Raw genomic sequence first — 25943 nt, forward strand, 5'->3', positions numbered from 1 at the left:
ACTATAACGTTTTAGGCTCTAATCTTGATCAGATTATTAAATTATAGACTGGAGTTGCCACTCATCCCATAAAATAGGGATTTGTTTGTTATAAGCAGAGATGTCCGGTGCCGCCGCTGCTTTGTAATGCCTTTAATCGGACCACTTTTTCGGTAACGAATAATCTAACGAGTTCGTATTTCAAATCCAGTAATCAGATTAAAGTTATTTATCCAAATCATTGCACATTAATATTTTCTTGTGTATTTATTTTTATTCCTTCTTTGCGTCTTTGGGAGAGACTCTGTGACAGTTAGCAGTGACAGAAACATGAACAGTGCATGGAGATGCGCATTTTGTTGCTGGAAAAACAGAAATATCGTCAAGCCCAACTGTTATTTGTGGCTTTTGTCTTGTTTTTATTTTCCATTAATACAGAAAATGAACCTCTAAACGTTACATCACTGACAGGCGGCGGTGTATATGTTTCCAAACTGTGGCTAAAGCTGCTGCTAGCTGGTTTACTCATGATCGGAAGCTGGTCCCTTTGAATACAGTTGGAGAATGGTAAATTGACAATGACTTATAACGGTTATCTAGCACGTAAACACTGTTTTATAAAACACAGAAAGTGAACCTCTAACGTTACAGCGCTGACAGAGAGTATATTTTTCCTAAATGTGGCTAAAGCTGCTGCTAGGTGGTTTACTCTCCGATCGGAGGCTGTTTATTTTATACACAGATAGAGAATGGTGAATTTACAATGATTAGTAACAGCTATCTAAGCTGACTTAATTTTAATTGTAAGTTAGCTTGGTCTTATTTCAAGTGTTTGTACTAAAGAGAAAAAAACCAGACTTTGTAAGATTCAGTGTTTTAGCAGAGTGGAAACACTTTGAGTTTCTAGAAGCTCTTAATGAAACGAGCTCGTCCTTCTCTGTGGCCTAAACCTGTAAATGGCGTAATGCATCCACGAATTGACGAACCACAGCACCTTCCTCAGGCTCAGGGAGACGGCGGGCAGCGTCGACAGGTACGTCTGCCGCTCAGAGAGCCTCGCGTGTAGCAAACACACGAGCTCCAGCAGCACGAGCCCCCAGGTCAGACTGCAGCACAGCCGGGCCCACTGGGAAGTCCTGAACCTCCGGGTCTGCAGCGGCCAGTGGGACAGCAGCGTGGCCTCCAGCCCCAGCAGCCCCAGCAGGAGCAGCGAGGCCAGGCGATGGGCTTCGAGCAGCTGCTCGCTGAGCGCGCTCAGAGCCCGGCTCGCTCCCGCCTCCTCGGCCCACAGTCCCACGGACAGTCCCAGCCGGATGAGCCAGCGCAGCAGCACTAGCGCGTCCGTCCGGGCCAGCTGGAGCAGGAAGACGGCGGACGGCTTGGTGGAGATGTGAGGGGAGCGGAGCAGCTGCAGAGCCCGCAGGCTGAACACGCAGCCGACCAGCAGGGGGAGCTCATCGCCGCAGGGGAAGAGCAGCACGGTGACCAGCTTGAGCAAGAGGAAGCGCCGCAGCCAGCCTCTGGAGGAGGAGAGGACTCCCTCTGTGACCGAACCGGGCCAGCACTGCGAGCTCAGCTTCCACACCGACTTTAAGGCTTCATGAGATCTGCACACAGTTTAAACCAATGTTAGTTCAGAGAGAGGGGGGTAACCTCATCAGTTCAGTTTGTTTTGGTAAACTGTCAACATTAAACACAGGAAACACAAAAAAACCCCAACAATAAACAAACCCATAATTTACCAAAAAACGGAATAGGCTGGAGCAAAAGCTTATATCTGCCTACCCTGATCATATACTTAGCAGCCTACCATCATGAAATATATCTTCTGTTCATATAGATAAGTACACACAAACACACGTATATATATTTTTTACTTTATTAGTGCAAAATTACTTAATTTTTTACAATAAACTTAAGTGTTTTTTAATTATCTTATACAATGGACCATCTCAAGTGATGTTTTATAGCTTTAGGTTTCTTTTATAATTGGAAAAAAATGACCTGTATTTGATTTTAGACACCTGAGCAGAGTTGGGTAGAAACAACCCACAGGAAAAGGCTGATCTTAATCAATCACCCAATTCTAGCCAATTAACCAATGTTGAAAAGATGTCAACGAATCAACATTGTTTTGTGGTCGAATTCTTGAGATTGAAATGTCAACGTCTAATCAATGTCGCAAGCTGTTTGTCGCAAGAACACGTCCTACAGCTACATTTACTGGACTTTTGACTTCTGCTCGAGTAGCTTTACTGTGAAGCATCGCTAGTCTTACTTCATTAAACTGTTAACCAAATTCACCGATTCAAACTAATGTCTGTGTTCAGTGAGCTTAACCAGGAATGCACCGATTCAGACACACGCCTGTGGTTTTTGTCAAAGTTTTATAAGTTTTACATAGAAAGAAACTGATATAGAAAAAAATATATATTTTAGTTATTTGGAATTATTTTCTCTGTGGTCTTTAAAATACTAAAATGTCCACATAACTTTGTATTTTTGCTCTGTCTGATGATGTAATTTTTAAATATTAAATGATTGGTGTTACACAGTACTAGAGCAGACGTTTTACTAAATACTTTGCTAGTATTATTTTCTAACTTGAGTAGTTTCTTGGGAAGCTATTTTTTACTTTTGCAGTTTTGGGTACTTCTACGTTTGAGTCACTACTTGTATTATATATTTTTTTAAAGTACTTTAGAATACTTTTAACTCTGTAATACCTACCAAAAATACGGTTTCTTATCTTCTGCTTATGTCAGTTAAAGCTCAGTTAGATTGGAAGAAATGTGTCTGTGATCAAGGTATTCCAAGTTAGCTCGTCAGTTGGATTTGGGTCTGGGCTTTGACTGGGCCACTTTAACAGACAAACATGTTATGATCTCGACCACATGTGTGTAAACATTTTGGCATATGGGCCAAAATTGTCCGTTTGGAAGTAGTTAAGAGCCACAACAATGTAAAATAAAAGTGCAACTCTAAATCCATTGTGATTTAGAGTTGTGATTTTTTTATTTATTTTTTTTTGCCTAAAATGAAAGCTGTGGAGAGAGCAGAAACATGCCACACTTTTCAGATTTTTATTTCTAAAAAGATTTGACAATCACAGATTTCCTACACCACTTGACATTTTGTGGGTTGGCCTATTACATAAATTACTTTTAAGTTTGTGGTTGCAATGCGGCCAATGGTTAGAACAAGTTGACGGGGTGTGAAAACGTTTGTTTAAGGTGCTCTACATCACTGTAAGAACACATAGCTGCAGCTGGATTGCAATTAAAAGTACAAGTTTCCAGCCTCAGTTTTAAACTGTATATTTATCTGCTATAAAATACTTTGTACCTTTAATACTTGAAGTGAATCAACCCTCTCATTCTGATGGTTTAGCTAATAGTATTTTAAGCATATATTGACAAGATTAAAGTCATCATTTTCCAATAAAAGAAAAACATGTAGGAATGTATTAGTGTTTAGATGGTAGTGTTGGGTTCATCAAACAGTTTTGAACGAAGCCTGTTAGGTTAAAGTTCAGCTGCATAGATCAGGTAATGTATGGCGACAAAGACACTCAACTCGTCCAGGGTTTTATCCCTGAAAACCTGAGGAGGAAATGTTTAAAAGTTGGAGATGACGCCTTGGGACGTTCCAGCAGTTCTACAGGTGAGAACATGAGGTTTCCATTTCTACGTTGGTTAGATTAAATCAACAATCTCAACATCTCCCCACACTTCCTTGTCCAAGGTCACGCCAACTTTCAATCTTCCCAGCCTCTAAAGACAAGTTCAGCCCCCCTCCAACTCCCCGTGGTCCTTATTTTTAACAAGTTCATTTTCCTCTTGGCTGCTTATCAGAACTCACCCGTGTAGAGGTAGGTCAAGGTCAAAGCTCACCATTCTTGTTTCACAACTTCTCCACGATAACCATAATTCCAGTGTGGCGGTGTGGGAAATAAAAGTGCGTGAGGAGCCTCCTCTGCTTTGTCTCTGCTAATGTGACTCCACCTGAACAGCCTGCACATGCCATCGCTCGCGCCTGCGGAGCAAAACCAGTCTACATGTGACTCATGATTGTGCAAAAAATATTTTTTGCCCGAGGCTTCTCCTCCGCTCAGCTGGCATCTGTGCGGGCTTGTGTCGGTTTTCCAGGTAGCTCTTAAAAGAAGGAAGGAGCTGCGACTGGAGGCCGACGTTCTCCCCATGGAGGGAACGTCGGCCTCCAGCTGTGAACTGCTACTAGAAATTCATTTTCCCCAGAACAACATCAAGTGGAAATAACGCAGAGTACAGAACAAGAGACGTGATGAGGGCAGTTTTATTGCTGTCGCGACTTATTTTGGTTGTTCACTCTTCAGGGCACAACAGTCGTATCCACAACAAAAAGGATGCGACCGCAGTTCAGTAGCTAAACATGACGTGGCTGTCACCCTGAAATGACTAACCACTCTGCTCACTGTGGCACATTATATGTGTCAACAGGCCTCCCTAACCTCACATCTGTGAGGTTATCTGACATCACAGAGCAACAAGTCTGACTGTGTCATGTAGAGCCTCCCCATCCAGTAGCTTTTTGATGCATTCCTCTTTCTACACACTTGAACTACATGAATGACTCACTACCACGACTCTGCAAAACGGGATGACGCCATAATGAAGGAATTCAGCCATTTGACTTGGTTGTGTTTCAGAAGGGATGCATCAAGGAGTTGTAGTTGTAACCCTTGAGCTTTAGCCCATTAGCTGGATTACATGATCCATCACATTGCCCGTAGTCCATCCCCTGATTGACTGGACTCTCTTGAGTCTGCTTCCACATGAGGAAGTTTGCTTCTTAAGCTTGAGATGCCATGAACCAACCACTCAGCTAAGCAAGAACCAGAACTGGGTCACCAAGACCTGGCTAGTCCATAGTGAGCCACTTAAGTTGAGTTGGTTTGAGTTAAGTTGAGTTAAGTTAAGTTGGGCTGAATTCAGTTAAAACAAGTCGAATTACATGGCATATTATTAATCCAGAGGAAATTATGAGGTAATCTGTTGTTCTCACCCATAAAAAGTTTAAAAACATTAAAAACATAATAAAAGGCACATTAAAGATATAAAAACAATCAAGACATTAATACCCACATTTCCCACCCTTCCCCGTTGCAGTTGAAAACCCAAAGCGAAGGCCCCTGGGAGCCAAAGAGGCTGAACCATTACTGACATTATCATTATCACAGAAAAAACTGTTTCCCTTTTTTTAAAACCCATTAAACACCTAATGTGAAGCTTAGAAGAATACGGTTCTGTCGTGCTGATAGTAATCAGTGTCAATCTTACTTTCCTGCATGTTGACCCATCAATGGTAAACAGACTTTAACTGGTGTTAGGTGGGATTAGCTGTCGTAACCTGTGGTAAAAACTGTGTTCCATTAGCTTAAGCCAATGAGCTCAAAAGTTTTACACCATCAAAATTTTACGGTGCATAAATTACCGAGATAATTGCGGAGTGCCTGAAACATGAACGCATGGCGTCAAAACACAGAATGTAGCGGTGTGAGCTGTTTACGCTATCTATAATTACAGTGGTGTTGTGTTAATATTAGGAAAAGTGCTGAAGAAAAGCAGTTCTGTGTCTAGGCTTGCAGAGCTGACATTTAGCTTTTGTTGTGTGTCGTTGCTGAGGCGAATTAGATCGAGCTTTGCTTACTAAAGCAGCGAGTGATGGCTTGATTTGGTCCACTGCCCGGAGGATCCTGCGGGGGAACCAAGTGAAAAGAATGTAAACAGTCAGGTGTGTCAGGAAATGCTGAATATTTTCAATTTCACTGGTGTTTGTGGCTGCTGGTTTACCAGTGAGAGGTTGTTTGTGTTTCCCAGCGATCTTCACGCCACATTCCTCCGATCTCCCGGATGCGACACAGACAGTGTGCATGAGGACTTGTTTTTTCCTTACGTTTATTTTCTACAATCCTGTTTTTGGTAAGCATGTAAACGCAAAACGTGGACGGAAAGTTTTCCTCGTTTTTTTTGGGTGGGGGGGTGGGAGATTTTATTTTGTATATTATTGCTAATTTGTGTTACAGATCAACACAAAGCATAACATAAATGTAAAGAGGCTATCTATTGCTATCAGTGAACGAACAGCATCAGGCAGGTCAGGAATAATGTGGAAGATATAAAGAAGAATAAAGTTATAAAACAATATCCCAAGCTCTGTTCAATCCGTTATTAAAAATTAGAAGGAATACTTCGAGACTGTTAACTTAAAGAGAAAGGGCCAGAGAGCAGCATTGATCAGAGAAGAGGCTTGTGGTAGCCCTGAGACATTTCAACTTTGATAAAAACGTCCATAAATCTGACCTTAATGGAAGAGTGGCAAGAAGAAAACCCATTTAAAATTTTCCACCAGACGAAAGAAATTCAAGGCAGATCGAAACCCAACCTTATGATCAACAAAGAAAATCGTTTGTCATCCTCGAAAGTAAAGTATTGAAGAAATAAATTAGTAAGTGCACATCATATGATTGCATACAGATCAGATTATAACAACAATACAACCACCCTTCACAAAATAATACCAGCATTAGCATTTCAAAAGATGTTGAAAGCACTATGAAAATAAATAACGTGGTAAATGACAATATAGGCAAATTGTTAAGGACTCTTAAAAGATTAACCAAAAATAATCAATAGTTGTTTTGTTTTTGTAAAGCAGGATCTTAGATAGTTTTATTTATTTTAACAATCTTATCAAAATAACCAACGGGTAAAATTGACATGATGGGACCTAAAAACAGATCCTAGCAGTAAATTTAGCAACTTTTGACAAAAAGATCCAAACAACCTGAATGCCAAGCAACTCCCTGCAGAATCTGGTAACTCCGTGTCAAGGGCACAGGGTCTCCTCTTGGCTGACTGGACTCTGCACAGGTGGGGCGGACTTCACTCATGTGTCCGTTCACTTGAAGGGTTTGGAGATGACTTCACCCAGGCCTTTGAAAAAACGTGAAACTATGAACAGGTTCTCTGCAGGTCTTCTCAGATATTTTAAGACTGACGCCACAACTGTTCTGTCCAGGTCCACGTTTTCTGAAAGAAGCAAACTTCCCGCAACTGGACCGGATCCCCTAAGTTTTTTACAAATAGCCTCAACAATCGTCTGGCTGTGAATGGAGATTGCTTCTGGGTCACCATCAATTTGTTCCCCCTGAACTTCAGCCCAAACTTTCTCTAAGAACCGTTCATGAATGTTACGAACGTCCCGAAGAGACAAGAGGAAACCTGAAGCTTTAATGGCCTGGGCAATGAGGCAGTGCATCAACAAGGACGACGAACCTCTCTTGTCTTCCTGTGAAGCCTGTTACTCTGTTTCCACTGAGGAAGCTGGCATCTCACTGACAGACAACGTTTCTCCCTCAGATGCCTCAGAGGAATACTCTGAAACTTCCTCTATAGCAGACAAGGGAGTTGAGAATTCATTAAACCTTGCATACACTCTAAACTCCTGTGCCCCCGGATGTGCTAGGATATAAAACTCCTTTCATCAAACCATAGCTCCGGTTCAAATTCCTCCCAATCCAAATCTGACAGATGTCCTGGAACAACAATCTTCCAGGACAAATGTTTGCTTTGGTTTTAACACCTGTAACACTTGGTGTTACAGATACAGGTGTTAAAACCAAAGCAAACATTTGGTTTTAACACCTGTATCTGCAAATCTTTGGAGGGGCAGTTTTCCAGCTCTACGACATCAGATAAGTCATCTGGAGGAATGAAAGGCTCCACAGGAGAGGTTTCACCTTGGCTCTGGTTCTGATTCCTCTTCCTGTAGATCAGGGGTCCCCAAAGTCGGTCCTCGAGGGCCGGCATCCTGCATGTTTTAGCTCTCTCCCTGGTGGTACCAACAACCTTTACAGCAGGTCAATGCTCTTCTTAGGCCTCTAACGAGCCATCATTTGATCCAGGTGCGTTAAACCAGGGAGAGAACTAAAACATGCAGGTTGCCGGCCCTCGAGGACCGACGTTGGGGACCCCTGCTGTAGATCTTCAGTTGACAGGATAACTGGATAAACAAAGGTCTCCATGGGGCAAGTTTTCTCTCTCACTTCGGCTGGCTGACTGCCAGAATCTCCTGCAGACTTTGTCTCTTCTTCCACCTGGCTGCCCAGTGTTGGCATCTTTTCAGTGGAAGACGTTTCCTGCTGTTGTGGTGTTGGAGCAACCTTCGCCGAATGTTTGTGAGAGAATTTTGTGAAGAATCCCTTCATCTTTCCTGGAAGATCTTTGAGCTTTGAACTTTCAGCTCTGATCTTCGAGAAGATGGAGACCTTCTTTACTTTCTTGGATTCCTCACAAGCGTGCAATCTAACAAAAAAGTTCCTTTATTCTGACTTTGGTTTCTTCAACCATGTCATGAATCATTGGGACTTCTCGTGAGGTCATCGAGGAACTGACTGTATCGACCACATTCTTGACGATAGGCCTGTTTAACCTTTCAGTGTGGTCGGTACTGAAGTCTCCATAGACCTTTACAACTCTTGCAAACGCTTCCGGCACTTTGTTGCCGACGATCGCCTCGACGGCTTCAGCGGAGCATTTATCTTTTGGGAGAATATCCAGAACGCTGGATGTAAAAAGCTCCACGATTTCTCCCAAAGTCTTGACCAGAATGCAGGCGGCGCTGCGAGTTGGATCTCCAGTAGCCCGACGCATCCACTCCACTGAGGTCAAGACGAGGTAGAGAGGATGGATTACACCCCTCAGGATGTCGATGATGACAGCCTAGCTCCCTCCAGATTGGGAACTTATTTTACTCTCCATGATTGCTCTAGGCCAAAATCAGATGCATTTTTCCTGCCACCACATATTAATAAAATACTTATAGCTATTTTAGCAAAAACTATGGGTTCTTGAGCTTACCTGAGTATGATCATTTGGTTGGATGTATATTTAGACCATATCAAAACCAAATCATATTGTTCACATTTCAGCCTTTGCGACTTTATCCGCATCCTTCAACGTTCAACTCCTTTCAGATCTTTTCATGTTGGCAAATCACCTTTTTTTTGGAGTTTTTAAACCTTTCTGACACAGCTTTACGCTTTTCTCACTCTTACTGGTACAACTGCATCATCACTTGCATAAAAACCTTCTTGGGTACGTTAATCGGAAGCGCGAGGAGGAAAAGTGTTTTGCTGGGACTGAACATCTATAATGCATAAAGATTGATCTGATTGTGAGTCATGTACTGCAATTAAAAACCAAAGGCTGTTTAAGTGGTCACAGAGTCAATGCTGTTTACTCCACAGAACTGAGAGACTGACTTGATGACACTGATTGAATTAGAGCCTGACCGCAGGCGGTGTTGACAACTTTACCCCCCATTTAACCCATTAACACCGGATGGAACCAGCGGTTGTAGCATCTGCGCCTTTCAGACCGGGGGCGTCTGCTGCGAGATGATTCTTTCATTGATTTTATGTTTGTTCTGCAGCAGAGGCTGAGAAACAGAAGTTTAATTTAAAGTAAAAGATTATAGTAAAATCAAAATCAAATCAAATTTGATTTGTATAGCACATTTCAGCAGCAAGGCATTTCAAAGTGCTTTACATCATTACAAACACAGAAACATAAGGCAACATAGAATCAACAATCAAAACACGACATTAAGTCAAGTTCCATCAATAAATTTGTAACCACGTGCTTAAATGTTCCCTAATGTTTTCCACCACATGCAATGCTTTGCAGGCAGGCCCAGCAGTTAAGCTTCGATCTCGTCCTTTGACATTTTATGACTTTCCCTCCACGGTGAAGAGCTGCCATGCCTCTTGGCATAGTTTTGTCTGGCTCATTTCAGGTCGATTTCCTCGACCAAGCAAAAAAAAAGAAAACCCACACGGTCCTCTTCAGAACATACACGGCGTTGTTGTTGCTGTTTGTGTAACCGGATGACCTCCTGGAGTCAAACAGCAGATCTTCGTTGCTGCTCTGACGCGGTGTCGCTCTGTCAGCACAATCTCAGCTCCTCGGAAACCACCGCAGCCTTTTGGTGACGCTTTGCTGAACTCTCGTTTGTGAAACTCTGCAACTGAGAATCAATCAACTTCAGAGATAAGATGACCCAAATAAACATCCTCGTATGCAGTCCTGCTAAGAAAAACCTTGGGTGACCTTTTTTGTCTGGTTTCATGAAGACAGACTGTCACTGTCAGCAGACCCCCCAGCAGAAAGACAGTCTCTGCTCTGTGTCCACAAAGCTGTCCTGCTGTTTACTTGCATTGCTACTGAATAGGGATTACGGCAGGGGAAAGCGTACAACTTTCCACCGGTGTGAAATCACACAGACTGTATGACTATCGCGTCGTTATGATTAGTTTTAACTGGTTCCATGGAAGGACTGGTGCCGCTGCAGAAGCAGGAGAGCTGCTGGGCTCGGTTCAAATATGCACCGTGTCTGAATCAAGTAAACAAAACTCAACAAGTGTTCCTGACTAAGTAACCAGCTGGGACACGCAATCTTTCCATCATAACTGAGTAGTGAGTGTAGATGCAATAACGTTTCCCATTCGTCATCAATTTGGCCTTGCTCTCTTTAAGACTTTCAAAGAACGACAGACAATCACAGAGAAAAAGAGGTAATAAATTCAATCCACTTATTACACAGAAAAAGCTAATAATTCCCTTGTTAGGTGATAGTTTACTGAGTCCACAGATCGGTAGAAGGATCACTCATTGAAAAAAAAAAAGACATCTAAATTTAAGCCACTTATGTGCAGTGGCTCCTTGGAGAGGCCCTTCCCCTTAAGCGGAGTTGCTGCAGCTGTCTCTCTGTAAGTTTATTTCCGTAGCAATAAACGAACGTACAACAGGTGAGACGAAGTGCTTTCAACGACATCAAAGGAGACGTGCATTTAAATGGCAAAAACGTTTATGTCTGGAAAGCGCAGTAACAAAGCCAACGGTGGAGGGGTGGTGTTGTGTAACTTCCAGGCACAGAGTGCCATTCATAGCAACGTCAAGTAACTATGTCGCCTTCAGTTCCTATGAAAATGCTGTATGTATCAAACAGGATCTAAAGGAAAATTGACTTCGCAGTTTGACGCCTTGAAATTGGGCCTCTGTCTTTTTAAGAAGCTCCTGCTCTTTCCAAAACTTCGCCTTCAGCACATCATCACAGCAATGCTTCGGTTTACAACCCCCAGTGGTTGCCACGGGAGGTTCAAGGGATTTCTCAGACATGCATGAAAGAATCAAAGCAACACGTCAGGTATGTTTTTGATGAGGTAATAACATTATAACGTGACGGAACGCTAAAAAAGGTTGATGTTGCATAATGCTGTCCCTTTAAGACCATTCAGCACGTTACACACAGTAAAGTTCAGTGCAGTGTATTATCTTGACGTTGCTCAGGACTCAAGCAGCAGCATTTTGGATGAGCAGCAGATACAGAAATCGCATGCTAACATGCTAACACCCAACCATCCAGACAACCAGAAGATCTTGTTGTTGGGTTCCAACATTTCCATCACTTCTATTTCACACCAGGACTTTTTAAATGACCAAAAAAATGATTTTCCACACACTGTAGATAAAACTCAGAGGTGATAATATGTACAACCACAACACAAATCAGGAAAAATTAACTTTTCGTGCATTTTGACTACAATTTGTCACTAAACTATATCAGCATTTTTTTTTAATCATAATTTGGAAGTGTGGAGGCAAGTTAACTAAATTAGACAAGTTAAACAAGCCAAGTTTCTGTGGCTTTCATCAGAAATCCACTTATAGAAACCTCGTTGGGACAATGCACTTAGCGCACTAAGTATCTCCAATTCCCACCCACAATATTAGATTTTGCAAATCAATGCAATTATGATCCACAAAGTAACCACAGCATCTCTGCAAACTCCACTCGACTCAGTCAGCCTTTCATCTCTGTTTGATGAAATTACAAAATACGTTTGTTTTTTTTCTCAACTTTTATCTCGGCTTCTGTATTTGCGGCAAGTTCTTGGGCGTTTTTCTGACTGCTGTAAATGTGAGAATTGTGTTTCCTGTGCATGTTTCCGGTGTGAAATGGTTTGATTGAGAAGATATTCAGTCAAAGAAAAAAAAACAACACTTTCTTGAGAGCTGGAAACGCATAAATCAGACTGTGGGTTTGCATGTGTGTAACACCTTTGTCAATCTAGTAATTAATCAAAGTCTGATCCAAGCTGCTGCCTAGCTGAGTTAGTGCTCTAGAGTGGAACCAGTTTAATCCCAGATACAGCTTGATTACTCCGCAGCGCATTCAAAATAAATTCTGAGGTCAAATCGGTCGTTTGACGAGAAAAAACACACATCTCCCATACTGAACATTTTACAGTGGTTCAACAGCAGACATACACTAGCCCCACGTTGTGGTCTAAAGCAATCAGAAATAGTGAAAACTCTGCAAAAACACAAATTGCCACAAAGTATTATTTGTCTAGTTTTTAGTGCATAATATCTTAGTATACTTTAAATAAGACAAAACTAATTTACAAGTAACCTTTCGGCAAGATATAGGAGCTTGTTTTAATTCAGTAACTAATTAATATTGATTTAAAAAAGGAAATACTGGTTCTACTGGCAGATTATTTCACTTATAACATGGGGAAATGTTTCATTATCCGTTTAATAATCTGCCAGTAGAACTAGTATTTTTAATGTCAATATTAAGGAATTACTGACTCTGGTATCTTGCTGAAGTTTTACCTGTAAGTTAGTTTTGTCTAATTTCAAGTGTACTAAATGTGTACACCAGTGTAGTATCTGGTTTGAACCAGAAACTAGACAAAAATAAATAAATACTTGGTATTTTTTTACAGTCACAGATTAGCCGTGGTCCAGCGGGTTCAGGTGTGTGCTGCAGTCAGAGAGGTGAGTAGGCTATGCTAGGCTAGGCTAGGCTAGGCTAGGCCAGTAAGATAAACAGTGAATGAAGTGCGAGTGAGGAGGAAATATGGAAAAGCTAAGACCTAACCTGCTTGAAAATCCTTACAAATGCTCCGAAACAGAGACCAGTTTTGCTCAAAAACCGCTCTGCTAAAGTGGCTCCCTCCGTCCTGGCGCTATATTTGCGCTACCAATCTGAGCTCATATTTCTGTGAACAAACAATAATTTCGTCGCCTCCTTAAAATGAAGTGTTTTGGGTTTTTTGGCGTAAAAAAACATCCCCATTTTTGACAAAAAAAAAAAAAACCTATTTAGGAAGGTGACGATTTGCAAAGCTGTAGCGTGTTAGCTGCCGCTCTCTCCTCGTCCTCGTGCGCGCACTCGACCTAACGGCTGCCTTTGTAACGTAACGTAACGTTACGTAACGTAACGTAAGTGTACGTAAACGAGCCACTTACAGACCCCACGGCTCCCCAGCGCCGCTCATGAAGACAGTTTGACCAGATCTCCCTGGCTACCACGCGGTCAAGTCAATAATATGGTGCACTGCATTTACTTTAGAGAGGGCGGGGAGGCAATAATGCATTTCAAATAGAAACTTTGACTATGCATTTATAAAACATTACATACGGTGGAGAAATGCTCGACCCAGGTGTCTCTCTGCTTCCTTTCGGTGGTAAATCGGTCGTCTGAGATAATAATCACGCATTTAATATCGCAAAAGAGTAACTCCCCTTTAATATAAATTCAAGTGTGAAATAATTCTTCAGAAAAATGGCTTGGACGTTACAAAACGCCCTTTAGATTTTCTGCTATCGCTTTATTTCATTCATGTATTTTATCGCGAGAGGTTTTTAAGTTTCAATTTTGTCTCATTGAAGAACTTTAAAACACTTTCATTATTTTTCGCAAGAGTTGCCCGTCTTGTAAAATTCAACTTCAAATAAGGAACTCCGTGTTCCATAGATCGTTGATTCATAATTTAGGCAGTGATAAAAAAAAAACCCACAAAAACAAACAGTAAAACTGCAATGTAAAAATTTGGGTGTTGCACCAGTCCAACCAGTAAAAACAAAAGTTCATCTCACCATGGACCAAGATTGATTTACTGAAAAAGAGGAATGCTATTAAATCTGATTTGCCAAGTTCAGCATACATGAATTACAATATTTTATTTAAAATTGGACTTTTAAAGGATTCCAAAGAATTTGCAAGTCCACTTTGCAAAAGTTGAAACAGTAAGCCAACGCTGCGCTGCGCGTGCACACGAGTGTGTATTCACGAACTACTAAGAGGTTCAGAGGAATCGGTAGGGAATTACTCAAAAAACGTACAAATGCACTTTCATCAACTCGCAGAAGGGGTCAAAACACTTTGTGCACTCGCTTGAGATGAGCTTAATGCACAGGCTAGCCGTAGTGAAGCCATAAGCCTCTGAGACTCGCTGGCGTTGACACGCCGACTTCACCGCCGTTTTATCTTGGCCTCCGTCGCTGGTGTCGAATGATTAAAATCGAGTTACGGTCATCGGGCTGCCCTTCCACCTCCTCGCCAGCCTCCGGAACGAGTGCCTCCATTTCCAACCGGCTTTTCCAAACGCCATCAACTCACTGCAAATGACGCTCATTACCGAGGCGGGGAGGAAATACTCCACATCACTGGGTTTGGCCTAAGTGTGTGTGTGTGTATATATAACTGTAAACATCATCGTGTGAGCTCAAGTTTCCTCAGATCTCGACAAGCCCAGACTCGGCACTGTAGTCACGCCAGACACTCCTCTCACATTATGCAATGAATAAAAATTAATCGTCAGTGCAGACCCGCTGGCTCTCCATGGCGACACAGTCCGGTCGTGTCGTCCGTGTGCACGCCTTGTCAAAAGCCACGTCTGCTCGCCTGTAGCCTATATTGCAAACCACTTTGTAAATATGGAGATATCCGTTACAACAGGTTGGATACGAGAGAGCAAACATGTGACCGAGAACAAGTTCATGCCGCACATAATCCTGCATGTCCTGTATTCAGGGTGTGTGTGTGTGTGTGTGTTTGTGGTTGGGGGGGAGGGAGAAGGGAGGGACAGAGAGGGGGGTAATTATCAGGAAACAGATTCAAGACGCATCAAGAAGTGCATAAAAAGCAGAGCGGCACTAAGCTGTATTCAAACGGCTGCAGGATGGAGAGTTGAGAGAGACATTACCGAAACCAAACCCTTCTGCACCGCTGCTTCTTCTTCTTCTCCCCCCCCCCTCACTTTCACCTGTTTCTGCGTTTGCTGCACTGTCTGTGGCTTTCTGTGATGTCACCGGGTTCCTCCGCCGCGTAGCCGAGGAGACAGACCGGTCCTACGCTGACAAACACATAAAACAGCTGACAGCCTGAAGAGAGAGAGAGAGGGAAGAGAGAGCTTCATCCCTCCGCAGCTGATGAGGCGAAGCGGTGGAGGGGACTCTGTGAAGCGGCACCACCTGGACCTGCTTTAACAGGACAGAAAGTTGGAAAGTTGGTGGTAAGGACGACCTTTTTGAAGCCCTATTTGATGAAGGAGAAAGTTTTTGTTTGGCTGTTTTTACTTTCTGCCTTCTTGACTTGGCCAGGAGTGTTTGCTTAAGCGTACGGCGTTTGCTTGTTTTGTCCTTTTACAATGTTTGCATTTTAACGCGTGCATAACATATGAACTTGAATGTAAAAGCTGTAATTGAGACGGTCAGATAATATGCATGAAAAAAAGTTCAGATAAATTCGTTTTCCTTACATTTAATTCATATTTCCAGGTGGTTTTCTTCATTCTTATTATATTTTTCCCAGGATGTGTGAATTTCGTGTATTTTCAAATACCTGGAGGACAGAAAATGTAACAACTCGACTTAAAAACTGGTGCATTGTTAGAAAAAGAAAAAAAGCTATTTAAAAATATACTTTTTCACAATTTAGCCACTCATTTTCCCCCACCGTTGTCAATACGTACCATTGTTTTCTTAACATCTTAAAAATGACAGGAAACGGCACACTGAAATGGTGCCGGGAAATTGATCAACCATTGTTTACTCAATGACTTACTTAGCATATCTGAGCATAATGTGGAGTGTCACTCCTAGATAAGGAAAAGAGGAAGACGAAAGAAGAAGCGGCGGGTTTAAAAACATCGGCAGCAGATAAAGAGATGTCTGAGAATCCAGACAATAATAAAATACTAGAAACTGATGTACTTCACTTTTTCAATAATACATTTATTTAAGACATTTCAGCAAACAATAAGGACCGGAGATCAAATCCTAATCCCCTAATCAGGAGACAACAGGTGTAAAAAAAAACTTAAAACTGCCCTGTTAATTCAAATAATATATAAAAATTTTTTTACAGACTTTTAGGAAGTCCTCAAACTATTTCATCTTCAGCATTTCAACAGAAACAACTAATCTCCATGGAATAAATTGGAGTCTTTCTGATAGACGGATAAAAAAACAAAACGCCAAAGTATCTAACTGAAGCTCTGTTCTCATTTTAACGTTTTTTTATACACTGAAAATATTTGTAGATGAAGCGCAGAAGAGGCCTCTTCCTATATGTAAACCACAATTATGCAACTTTACAAGGACTGCTTGTAGAACAGCAGTCCTTTGTTGAACAACAATGCTCAACAAAGCCTTAACACCATTTAAAACTATAATAGTCAAGTCAAGAATTTGGCTTCCCTGAAGCACGTAATAATATCATAAGCATATGAATAAAACCTTCCATCAACTAGTCTGCGTGTGTTTGCAAGTCATTTTATCACCAGTGATGGTGTTGGTTTCAGAGAGCAGTTTTGCTTTATGCCTATTTCTTATGACTGACAGGACTGCGTTTGTCAAAACCTGTGCAGCAGCGGCAGATATTAGTAATTTCACCTTTCCTGCTTTGATAAAATCTCTTGTCACGTGACAGGACGACGTTCTTAAAAATGCTTATCTGCTCTCTCGGTTCCCTCCAGAGCATGCACAGCTGCTCAAAATAGGTCAAATCTAAATCAACCTATCTCATCAGAACAGCTTCTCATAATGTATGTATCTTCTCCCCCTGTGTGTTTCGCTCACAGATTTTTGCAGAGTTTTATCCCGCGGTCTTCCCCTCTGCCTCGGCAAGCTGCGACCAGACATGGTGTACTCGAACGAGACAGACGGCGTGGGCAACAGAACCGGAGAATGCCACCCCATCGACGACTTCCGTAACCAGGTCTACTCCACATCGTACTCCCTCATCACGGTGCTGGGGTTTGTGGGGAACGGCTTCGCCCTGATCGTGCTGATCAAAACGTACCGCCAGATCACGCCCTTTCACGTCTACATGATGAACTTGGCCATGTCCGACCTGCTGTGCGTGATGACTCTGCCTCTGCGGGTCCTCTACTATGTCCGAAAAGGTCAGTGGGAGCAAGGGGATTTCCTCTGCCGCATCAGCTCCTACTTCCTCTACGTGAACCTCTACTGCAGCATTTACTTCATGACCGCCATGTCCGTCACGCGGTTCCTGGCTATAGTTTATCCCGTGAAGAACTTGGGGATGGCCACGGTGAACCGCGCTCGCTTTGTGTGTCTGGGGATATGGGTCTTCAGCAGTTTCGCATCTTCGCCCTTTCTCATGACTGGTCAATCCTTCGACCCAAAGTCAAACAAAACCAAATGCTTCGAGCCACCGGAATACAATAGTGGACGTCTACCCAAGCTTCAGGCGCTGAACTACTTTGCTCTAGTGCTGGGGTTCATCCTGCCCTTCCTGGTTATACTAATCTGCTATGCCGGAATAGTCCGCACTCTGCTTTCTCGCAACCCGGCTGCCCGTCGACAGAAGAGCTCGGCTTCGAAAGCCATCAGGATGATCGTCATCGTCCTGCTGACCTTCCTGGTCAGCTTCATGCCGTACCACATACAGCGCACCATCCACCTGAGTCTGCTTTCCACGGCGATGACCTGCGAAGACAAGAGCTTCATGCATAAGTCCGTGGTGGTGACCCTGTGCCTGGCCGCCTGCAACTCGTGCTTTGACCCCATGCTGTACTTCTTCTCCGGAGAGAGCTTCCGCAGTCGCCTGTCCTCCTTGCGCAACACGATGAAAAACAGCGCCATGCGTCGCCCGTCCAAGATGAAGCAGATCGTGAGCTCAGAGTCCGGGGAGAACCAGAACCAGGTCGAAGGCTTAACTCCGGCATGCCTGGCAGATCTTCGAACAAGCAGAGGGTCTTTGGTTAAAGCAGGGAATGAAAGCAACATATAAAGGAAACATGAAAGGAAAAAAAAACTAATTTTTTTTTTTTTTTTTACAAATGTTGCTGCAGCATGAGTATTAAACGTTCAGTAAGTTATAAGACTAATGAAGACAGGTTTCATTGAAATGGATATTTATTTTTCAAAAGACTGCTTATTTAAATGAGTAATATAATATCACACGAACAGTAAACAGCAACCTGTTGTACTTCATAGGTTAGTGTATGATCATATCGCTGTAGGAATGCGTCCTGGATAACGTTTTAACAGATGTTTTGAACCCTGAGTGTCATGAATGTGTCTCGTTTCTTATGAAGGACATGTGCCGTCTTTGTGAAATGCTGTGGACGTAAACACAACGTCAAGACAATAAATCATGTGGATAAACAAATATTTCTGTCCAGTTTCTTCCACTGCAGTGTTTACATTCAGCGACTGCCAGTTTAGAAATGTTCTCAAAGCTTTTGAAGCTGCCTTAGTTTATTTCAACTTTTAAACTGCTTTTACTTTGATAAGATCTTACCAGCTTGTTAAACTTCCAGTACTACAGTAATGACTTAATTGCCCTTCAAGGAGCTCAGGACTACATGACATTCTGCTACAGATTCGGGAACTATTAACCTCTGAACCTCACTTTAAAAAGCACAACAACAACAAAAATCCACAATAACCTTTTTAGTCGTCAATTGATAAATCGATCAAAAAACTGATCGACTGTCTGGAATGTTTAATTACACCCAATTTCCATTTATTTGTGAAAAGGCAGATGAGAGAACCCCTGACTAAACCAAAACAGAAACGACTGGCTGACATTCTTCAATTGAGTCTTGAAACAACTTTCTCTACAGCAGATAGTGACAAAATGATTTTTCAAAATCAATCTCAATTAATGCTTTTCAAAGTTAACACGAAGCAGTACCTCCACGGGGCGATGCAAATTGATCTTGATCCAAAACGTAGCAACTATTTTCTTTTTCTTTTCCTACTCTATTTTCTTACTACGTCCCATTAGAAATCCATCACATGACACCATTTCATCTCATGTATTTATCTCATCTCACTTTACCACGTCGTTGCAACAGAAACGCTGTTAAAACTAATAACAGGGTTTTGAAGGGAACCTTTAACTGAAAGAGGTTTTGCTTGCGACTTCGTTGTCTTGGCTCAGATGACACAACCGACACCGCTCTGGTGTCTGGAAGGTAAATAAGCAACAGGCCGTGAGAGTGACTGAACTCAAGTATCATCCTATTGATGTGAAACTCATACCAGCAGTTCATAGAACAAGTTTGATTATGAAGAAAAGGTAAAATCCCTCTTAACTCTTTATTTCTCCATTTTAGCAGGGGATGCATTTTTTTGGCAAAGCCTATCATTAGCCTGCCGATATCTGCATGCCCTCTCTATTTTCCTCAAATATCATCCTATTGATATGAAACTTATACCAGCAGTTATGGGAACAAATGCGATTATGTAGAAAATGTTATTTTTTTATTATCGCTATTGCAAGGATACTGAAGGAAATAAATCTGACAATGCAACCTTGCTAAATGTAAAGCATGCACAAACTATTTTTATTTTTGGTTTAACATAAAAATTAAATCACTTTTTCATTAATTTCAACAAAAGAATATTCATAACAATAGGTTTCCTTAACTCACTTGGAGAGTCCCAAAAAGATGTGAAGAGGTGCTTGGAAGCAACAAGGCGAGAAAAGCAAGAACAATTATTGTTTATTATAATAAAATATGTCATAATTGGATAACTAGAATGTTAATTTAACATTTTATCCTCTCAACAAGGACATTTATGAGAAGCAAAGAGATGAAAGTGTCAATGTGGAAATGTGAAACAGTATAACATGCCATCCAGCAAGATGTGGTTTCATATATATATATATATATATATATATATATATATATATATATATATATATATATATATATATATATATATATTTAAACAGCACTTACTTTAAGCGCAAACACACCTATGTTTGCGCTTAAAGTAAGTGCTGTTACTGGTATGAGTTTCACATCAATAGGATGATATTTATATTTAATAGGCCTTGCCATAAAATGCATCCCCTGCTAAAATGGAGAAATAAAGAGTTAAGAGGGATTTTAACTTTCTACATAATCAGAGTAGTTCTAAGAACTGCTGGTATGAGTTTTATATCAATGGGATGATATTTGGGGAAAATAGGTATGGCATGCAAATATCGGCAGGCTCAAATTCCATATTGCCAAAAAATGCATCCCCCTCCTAGCTTGAAAAAATAAAGAGTTAAGAGGGATTTCACCTTTTCTACATAATTACACTTACCCTCTTAGCTACTGGTATGAGTTTCACATCAATAGGATGATATTTGAGGAAAACAGAGAGGGCATGCAGATATCGGCAGGAACAAAATCCATATTGCCAAAAAATGCATCCCCTGCTAACATGGAGAATTTCAAACCATCTGCGGAGAACATTTTTATCAAACACTGACTGAAAAACGTTCGACTCATATGTCTCAATAAAGCAGGGGTCTCAAACTCGCGGCCCGCGGGCCAACTGCGGCCCTCGGGACGATAGTTTGTGGCCCCCGCCTTAATATGAAAGTTTAATGTTAGTGCGGCCCGCGAGTTTGATATAATTGGCACTTTTCAGTGTTGTGTGCGGAGCTGAACGAACTTACCAATCACGGTGGAGTATATTGCTCTCGGGGGCGGGACATCGGCCGGGCCTATTTGCATTTTCTATTTGTCATTATTTGCATGCGGTACATGCGCAATTTCCGCGGCCGCTCCCGCTTCACGTGCTTCAGCATCCAGTCTAGACCCGGAAGTTGCTGATCAGTGTAACGTAATTAAGGTTAGGCGCTGTAACGCCTGGGTTGTGTTTAAGTTAGGGAGCTAACATGTCCATCTAGCACGTTTCATGGCGCATACTTCTGACATCATTAGCAATACTAGAGTATCTCAAAAGAAACACTACACAATTACGGCTGTTACAGCGCCTGACTACGGCCAAATATGGTAATAAATAAAATATGGTAATAGGCAATCAGAAAGGTTCGGCTGAGGAGACCGTGTGTGTGAATGCGGCCCAGCCTCACCCAGACTCTACCTCCAGCGGCCCCCGGGGAAATTGAGTTTGAGACCCCTGCAATAAAGCTATAAAAACTGTATTTATTTCAATTAATCCGCGAAATAACACCCACCGTTTTATGGCTTACACGGTTAAGAAACGCGATGATGTTACGAATATCTTCAAAAGTTTCCTCTTTCGGTCATATTTCGTTTGCTCATCAATATGCGAGAGTTTAGAGCGATGCGCGCTCCCGCGACAGGGCCTGCAATTCTCGGCATAACACAGCTCTGTATAACACCGGGCTCCTCTTCACCAGAACCCAAATCTATGGGGAACCAGTCCGACTCCCCGGAGCCGCCGGGCGCCTGGTGCTGAATAAACATTTTGACCCAACAACGGCCGCTTCCGCTAATATATCTAAATATATCTAATATATCTAAATATATCTAATATGTCTAAATATATCTAATATATCTAATATAACTAAATATATCTAATATGTCTAAATATATCTAATATATCTAATATATCTAAATATATCTAATATATCTAAATATATCTAATATGTCTAAATATATCTAATATATCTAATATAACTAAATATATCTAATATGTCTAATATATCTAAATATATCTAATATATCTAATATATCTAAATATATCTAATATGTCTAATATATCTAAATATATCTAATATATCTAATATATCTAAATATATCTAATATATCTAAACACAGTTGTGTTTTTCACCAGACGCTATAAACTGTCTTGTTATGACAGCAGGAAGTCAATATTATACGAACCTCTTGAAAACCCGGGTTTCCTCTTAGCTGGAAAAAAAAAAAAAAAAAAAAGCTGCTCCCGGTCCCGGTCCCGCCGTCGAACTGAACCTGTTTTCCATTCGCGCCGACATAAACCCGTAGAGCAAATATCTCCGCTCTGCATTCGGTCCGTTTCGCAGCTTTGTGTCGTCATGGCGCGTCGCAGAGTGAGTGTTTTTCATGTCGCTCTCTGTTTCTCCGCGTAAAGGAGGTCGGTTGGAGATCCTGCAGGCTTAGCTGCGCTGTTAGCCGCCCGGAGGCTGCAGAGGAAAAAAAATCATCTGTTAAACCACCGCGGTTTTCTTCCCACAGGTCTCTCCCGCCGACAGAGAACATTTCAGGAGATATTTGGAAAGAAGTGGAGTTGTGGACAGTCTCACCACTGGTGGGTCGCTTATGTTTTTTTTTATTTATTTATTTATTTGCACTACAAAGGCTGTAAACTCCTGGGTTTTACGATGGAGTCGCAAGACAAGACGCGTTTGATCGCTTCGCTCTTCTTCTGCAATTCATGGAAGCCGATGTGAAATTCTCACTGTTTAAGTAAAAATTCAAGTTTCACGGTTTTATAGGCAAAATAAATAAATAAGAATAAAAATCATAACGTGAGATATAGCTTCAGATTAAATAAGAGAAAAAAAAATCTTCTACTGCTTTTAAAGTATGTGGAATTGATTACAAAGTTCAAATTTCATAGCATTTATTAAAACGTCCTGAATTTACTATCAGTTTTCAAGTATCTATTTCTTAGATGACACGTATTTGCCTCGCACTTACTAGAATAACACAGGTATAAACTGACTAATTATATTCGCCTTTTTCCTTTCCTAAATGAAGAAGTGAGATAAACGTGTCTTCCAAGAAACAAGAGATTTATGTTGTAACCTCTTTCTGCTCCTTTTTAGTTTTTGCGTCTCTGTATGAGCAACAAGAGAAGCCTGCCCAGGCTCTGGAGTATCCTTCTCGTTTTGCCACCACGTTTGATTTGTTGGTGCAGCCGGCGGTGATTTTAGGTTTTCGTTGAGCGCTCGCTGGCTGTGGATCCTTGAACTAACTCCTTCCAGATATGTGAAGGAGCGTCTTGGTGCCGTGACCCTGACTTCACCACACACACGGGCTCTGCAGCAGGAGGCGAACGACCTGAGACAGAGGTGTGAATGTCTGGAGGAGGAAAACGAAGACCTCAAAGCAAAGGCATGTTTGCTTCTTTTTATTCTAATGTAATTCTGTATAATTGCTCTGAATAGTCAGCGAAATGTACGTTTTACTCCAATCAATACGGTTTTTTTGTCATGTTTTTTTATGTGCAAATGACATTTCGCTGGTTTCTATCAGTAGTTTTATTTTTTCATAGCTTTTTTTTAAAAAAAAGTCTTTTATTGACTTTATAAGTGAATGAAATGGATTTCAGAACCAACATGGGTGTAATCAATAAAATAAAACTCCCTTATAGAACCTCCTCCCATCACTGGCCCAGTTTTAATAAGGATAGAGTGTCAGGATTATTTGCATGTTTTTTGTTTGCGTTGATGCCTCCGATGGGATGTTTTCTTTTGTTCTAATGATTCTCATTATGAAAACCCAGTAATTGGTCAAATGAAATCAAAGCTAAGAGCAGTGTTTTGGGGATGTCTTCCTAGCTGCAGCGGTATGAACCAGACGCTCCAGAAGACGATGAACCAGAAGCTCCAGAAGATGGCGCCGCTGCCAACTAGAGCTCAACAACAAACTGGTCTTCGTTTCGATAGACGTTTTGTTTGTTTATGCTGCTGTCAGTTTGAATTTAAAGATCGGACGACACTGTAAAAGGTGAAAGTCGAATGTTTTATGTGGCTGCGACGTTTATCTCTAAATGTTAACTTTATGCTTTTCTTATATTCTAACTTATTCTGTATATGTTTGTATGTATCTTTCCTGAGGGTTCAGTCTCGAAACGCGATCACGTGTTCATTGTGTAGGGAAGTCACATCGTTTAATCTGTTGGATTTATGCAGCCTGTGGTCTGAAACTGGCATGAGGGGGGGAAACAAACCTACAATTATTCTAGCTCTGCTGGCAATTTGCATTTCTTTACAATACTCCTACGATATCTTAACCCTGATCTTTTATCACTGATCATGCAAAATGCATTCAGAAACAATAATACATTAAACTACAGAAGTGAAGACGGCCGGGGTCCAAGTAGGTCTTGCGCTATAATAGGTTAATTGTTTCCAGAAACAAAGTTTGTTGCCATTGTGGACAGTTATGTTCTGCTGTTTGCTTACCAACATGCTCAGAAGTCTAGTTTAAGTTTTGAAACCCTCACTGCACAGCTTTTAGTGGCCAATACCAGATTTCTCTGAGGCCTGAGCTCCTCATTCAGATTTCCACAGGGTTGCACAAAAACTGATTCATGTTGAGTTTTTCCATTGAAAAAGTTATGGACATTTACCATAAAAGAAAACAAGTACTGCAGACTTCTCAATAGAGATGCAGCTGCATCTCAACGCAGTACATCATGAAAAGTCTGATTTGGACTTGAATTCAAAAAGTGAAGCTCCTCTAGATAAGTGATTATTTTTCAAAGGCTTATTTGCTACTTTTACTGATAATTTAAGAAAAAATAAAAAGCTTAATTTCTTGAGCCATTAAAAAAAATGAGTAGGTTTTAAAAATCCTTGATGTCTTTTAGAAATTTGTGAACGCAACCAATCCAGAAAAGTTCACAGCTCACTGATGCACATAGGTCATGACCTTTTACTTTTATAAGTTTAGATACATATTGTGAATAAACTAGAGCTATGTTATAAGAGGGAAAAGCATTTTTTTTATTCACTAGTCTTTACTGCTTTGAGTTTAAAGACAGACAGTCTGTAGCTTTGGTGGGGTTTTTTCATACATTATAGCAATCCTGTTCTGATTGGACGGTAAATGTTAACAGATGTTCAGTGTTTTTGTTGAAACAGCCAAACCAAATTCATAAACAATAAATGTTTTAAATTGTTCTGTGTTCCGATTTGTTTTCTTCTCTGTTCAGTTTAAGGATAATCTGTACAGAAACTGCCTCGTGCCTCTGTTGAGCATTATTTGTTTCTGAGTAAATACGAAAAGCGACTTTCAAATAATTTCAATTTCAAACATACACTGCCTGGCCAAAAAAAAAAAAAAAGTTCTTCTTGTGAAGAATAATTCATATTTACAGGAGTTTTGTGCACACTGGATGAGAGATGTTGATGCAAACAATGGTTTCCATTAAATCAGTATATGGAAATTAAGAAAGTTTAACGTCTTATCTGGAAAAAATCAAATATGATTTGATTAAATATTCCAAACACCTCTGTTTTGCCTATAGTGTTTAACCCTCCTGGCTTGTCACGGCACCAGTCCAGCCTTCCTTGCTTGGTTGTTTGTCACCTAGTGCGATACAGAATGAAACTCTCTTCACAATGTGGCTTTGACTGCATGCAAGTGGCCCAACAGCTGAAAAATAAGACAGTTAGTGTCTTTGCAGTTCTATGAGACACCACTAAATGGCCCTATCATAAACCAAGTCACAATACAAGCTTTAAAACTAGAAAATCTGGATCAGTACTGTATCAAGATAAACAATTTGTTGATATTCACAAAGACTTTAAGACAAGTCAAAACAAGACTCCTGAGCAAAACTCTGGGTGAAATCTTCTCCAGTGCCATGATGCAGGAGAGATGAAGATGTTGCAGAACACGGCGAAGATGAGGAAGACGGCATATCCAAATATGCAAATCCAGAAAAGTGGGTTTTTACACAGCTTCACATTGAAATCAATGAAGGAGACGTATCCGATAGTCAGCCCAGCAACAACTCCTCCCAAATGAGCCACAAACGACACCTGAAGAAAATCTGATCAAATCAGGTTTCAGTTCAGGCGTCTAGGCTACAAGTTGCTGTTACCTGACTCCA

At 41.1% G+C, this 25943-nt stretch overlaps 3 protein-coding genes across 4 annotated transcripts; 2 read left to right on the plus strand and 1 right to left on the minus strand.

The window, feature by feature from the left end:
• Positions 1-685: 685 nt before the first annotated feature.
• Positions 686-7361, minus strand: LOC111606907. 2 transcript variants are annotated; one of them, XM_023328333.1, is made up of 5 exons: positions 6805-7361; positions 5811-5863; positions 5668-5713; positions 3841-4014; positions 686-1586 (listed from the first exon to the last, which is right to left on the minus strand). In XM_023328333.1, exons 4-5 carry the CDS (start codon positions 3873-3875, stop codon positions 893-895), a joined length of 729 nt encoding a protein of 242 aa, XP_023184101.1. In that variant the 5' UTR covers positions 3876-4014; positions 5668-5713; positions 5811-5863; positions 6805-7361; the 3' UTR covers positions 686-892. The 2 variants fall into 2 exon arrangements, with proteins under 2 accessions (XP_023184101.1, XP_023184100.1); XM_023328332.1 differs by lacking the exon at positions 6805-7361 and having other exon boundaries at positions 5811-5922.
• Positions 7362-14995: 7634 nt separating this feature from the next.
• Positions 14996-18515, plus strand: cysltr1 (cysteinyl leukotriene receptor 1). Its single transcript, XM_005810941.2, has 2 exons — positions 14996-15388; positions 16958-18515. Exon 2 carries the CDS (start codon positions 17017-17019, stop codon positions 18130-18132), a length of 1116 nt encoding a protein of 371 aa, XP_005810998.1. The 5' UTR covers positions 14996-15388; positions 16958-17016; the 3' UTR covers positions 18133-18515.
• A 3548-nt stretch (positions 18516-22063) lies between these two features.
• LOC102230313 (c-Myc-binding protein-like) lies at positions 22064-24994 on the plus strand. Its single transcript, XM_023328228.1, has 5 exons — positions 22064-22188; positions 22334-22406; positions 22927-22975; positions 23086-23215; positions 23662-24994. Exons 1-5 carry the CDS (start codon positions 22174-22176, stop codon positions 23734-23736), a joined length of 342 nt encoding a protein of 113 aa, XP_023183996.1. The 5' UTR covers positions 22064-22173; the 3' UTR covers positions 23737-24994.
• The last annotated feature ends 949 nt before the right edge of the window (positions 24995-25943 follow it).

Source organism: Xiphophorus maculatus, chromosome 23 (assembly GCF_002775205.1).
Source record: "Xiphophorus maculatus strain JP 163 A chromosome 23, X_maculatus-5.0-male, whole genome shotgun sequence".
NCBI lineage: Eukaryota > Metazoa > Chordata > Actinopteri > Cyprinodontiformes > Poeciliidae > Xiphophorus > Xiphophorus maculatus.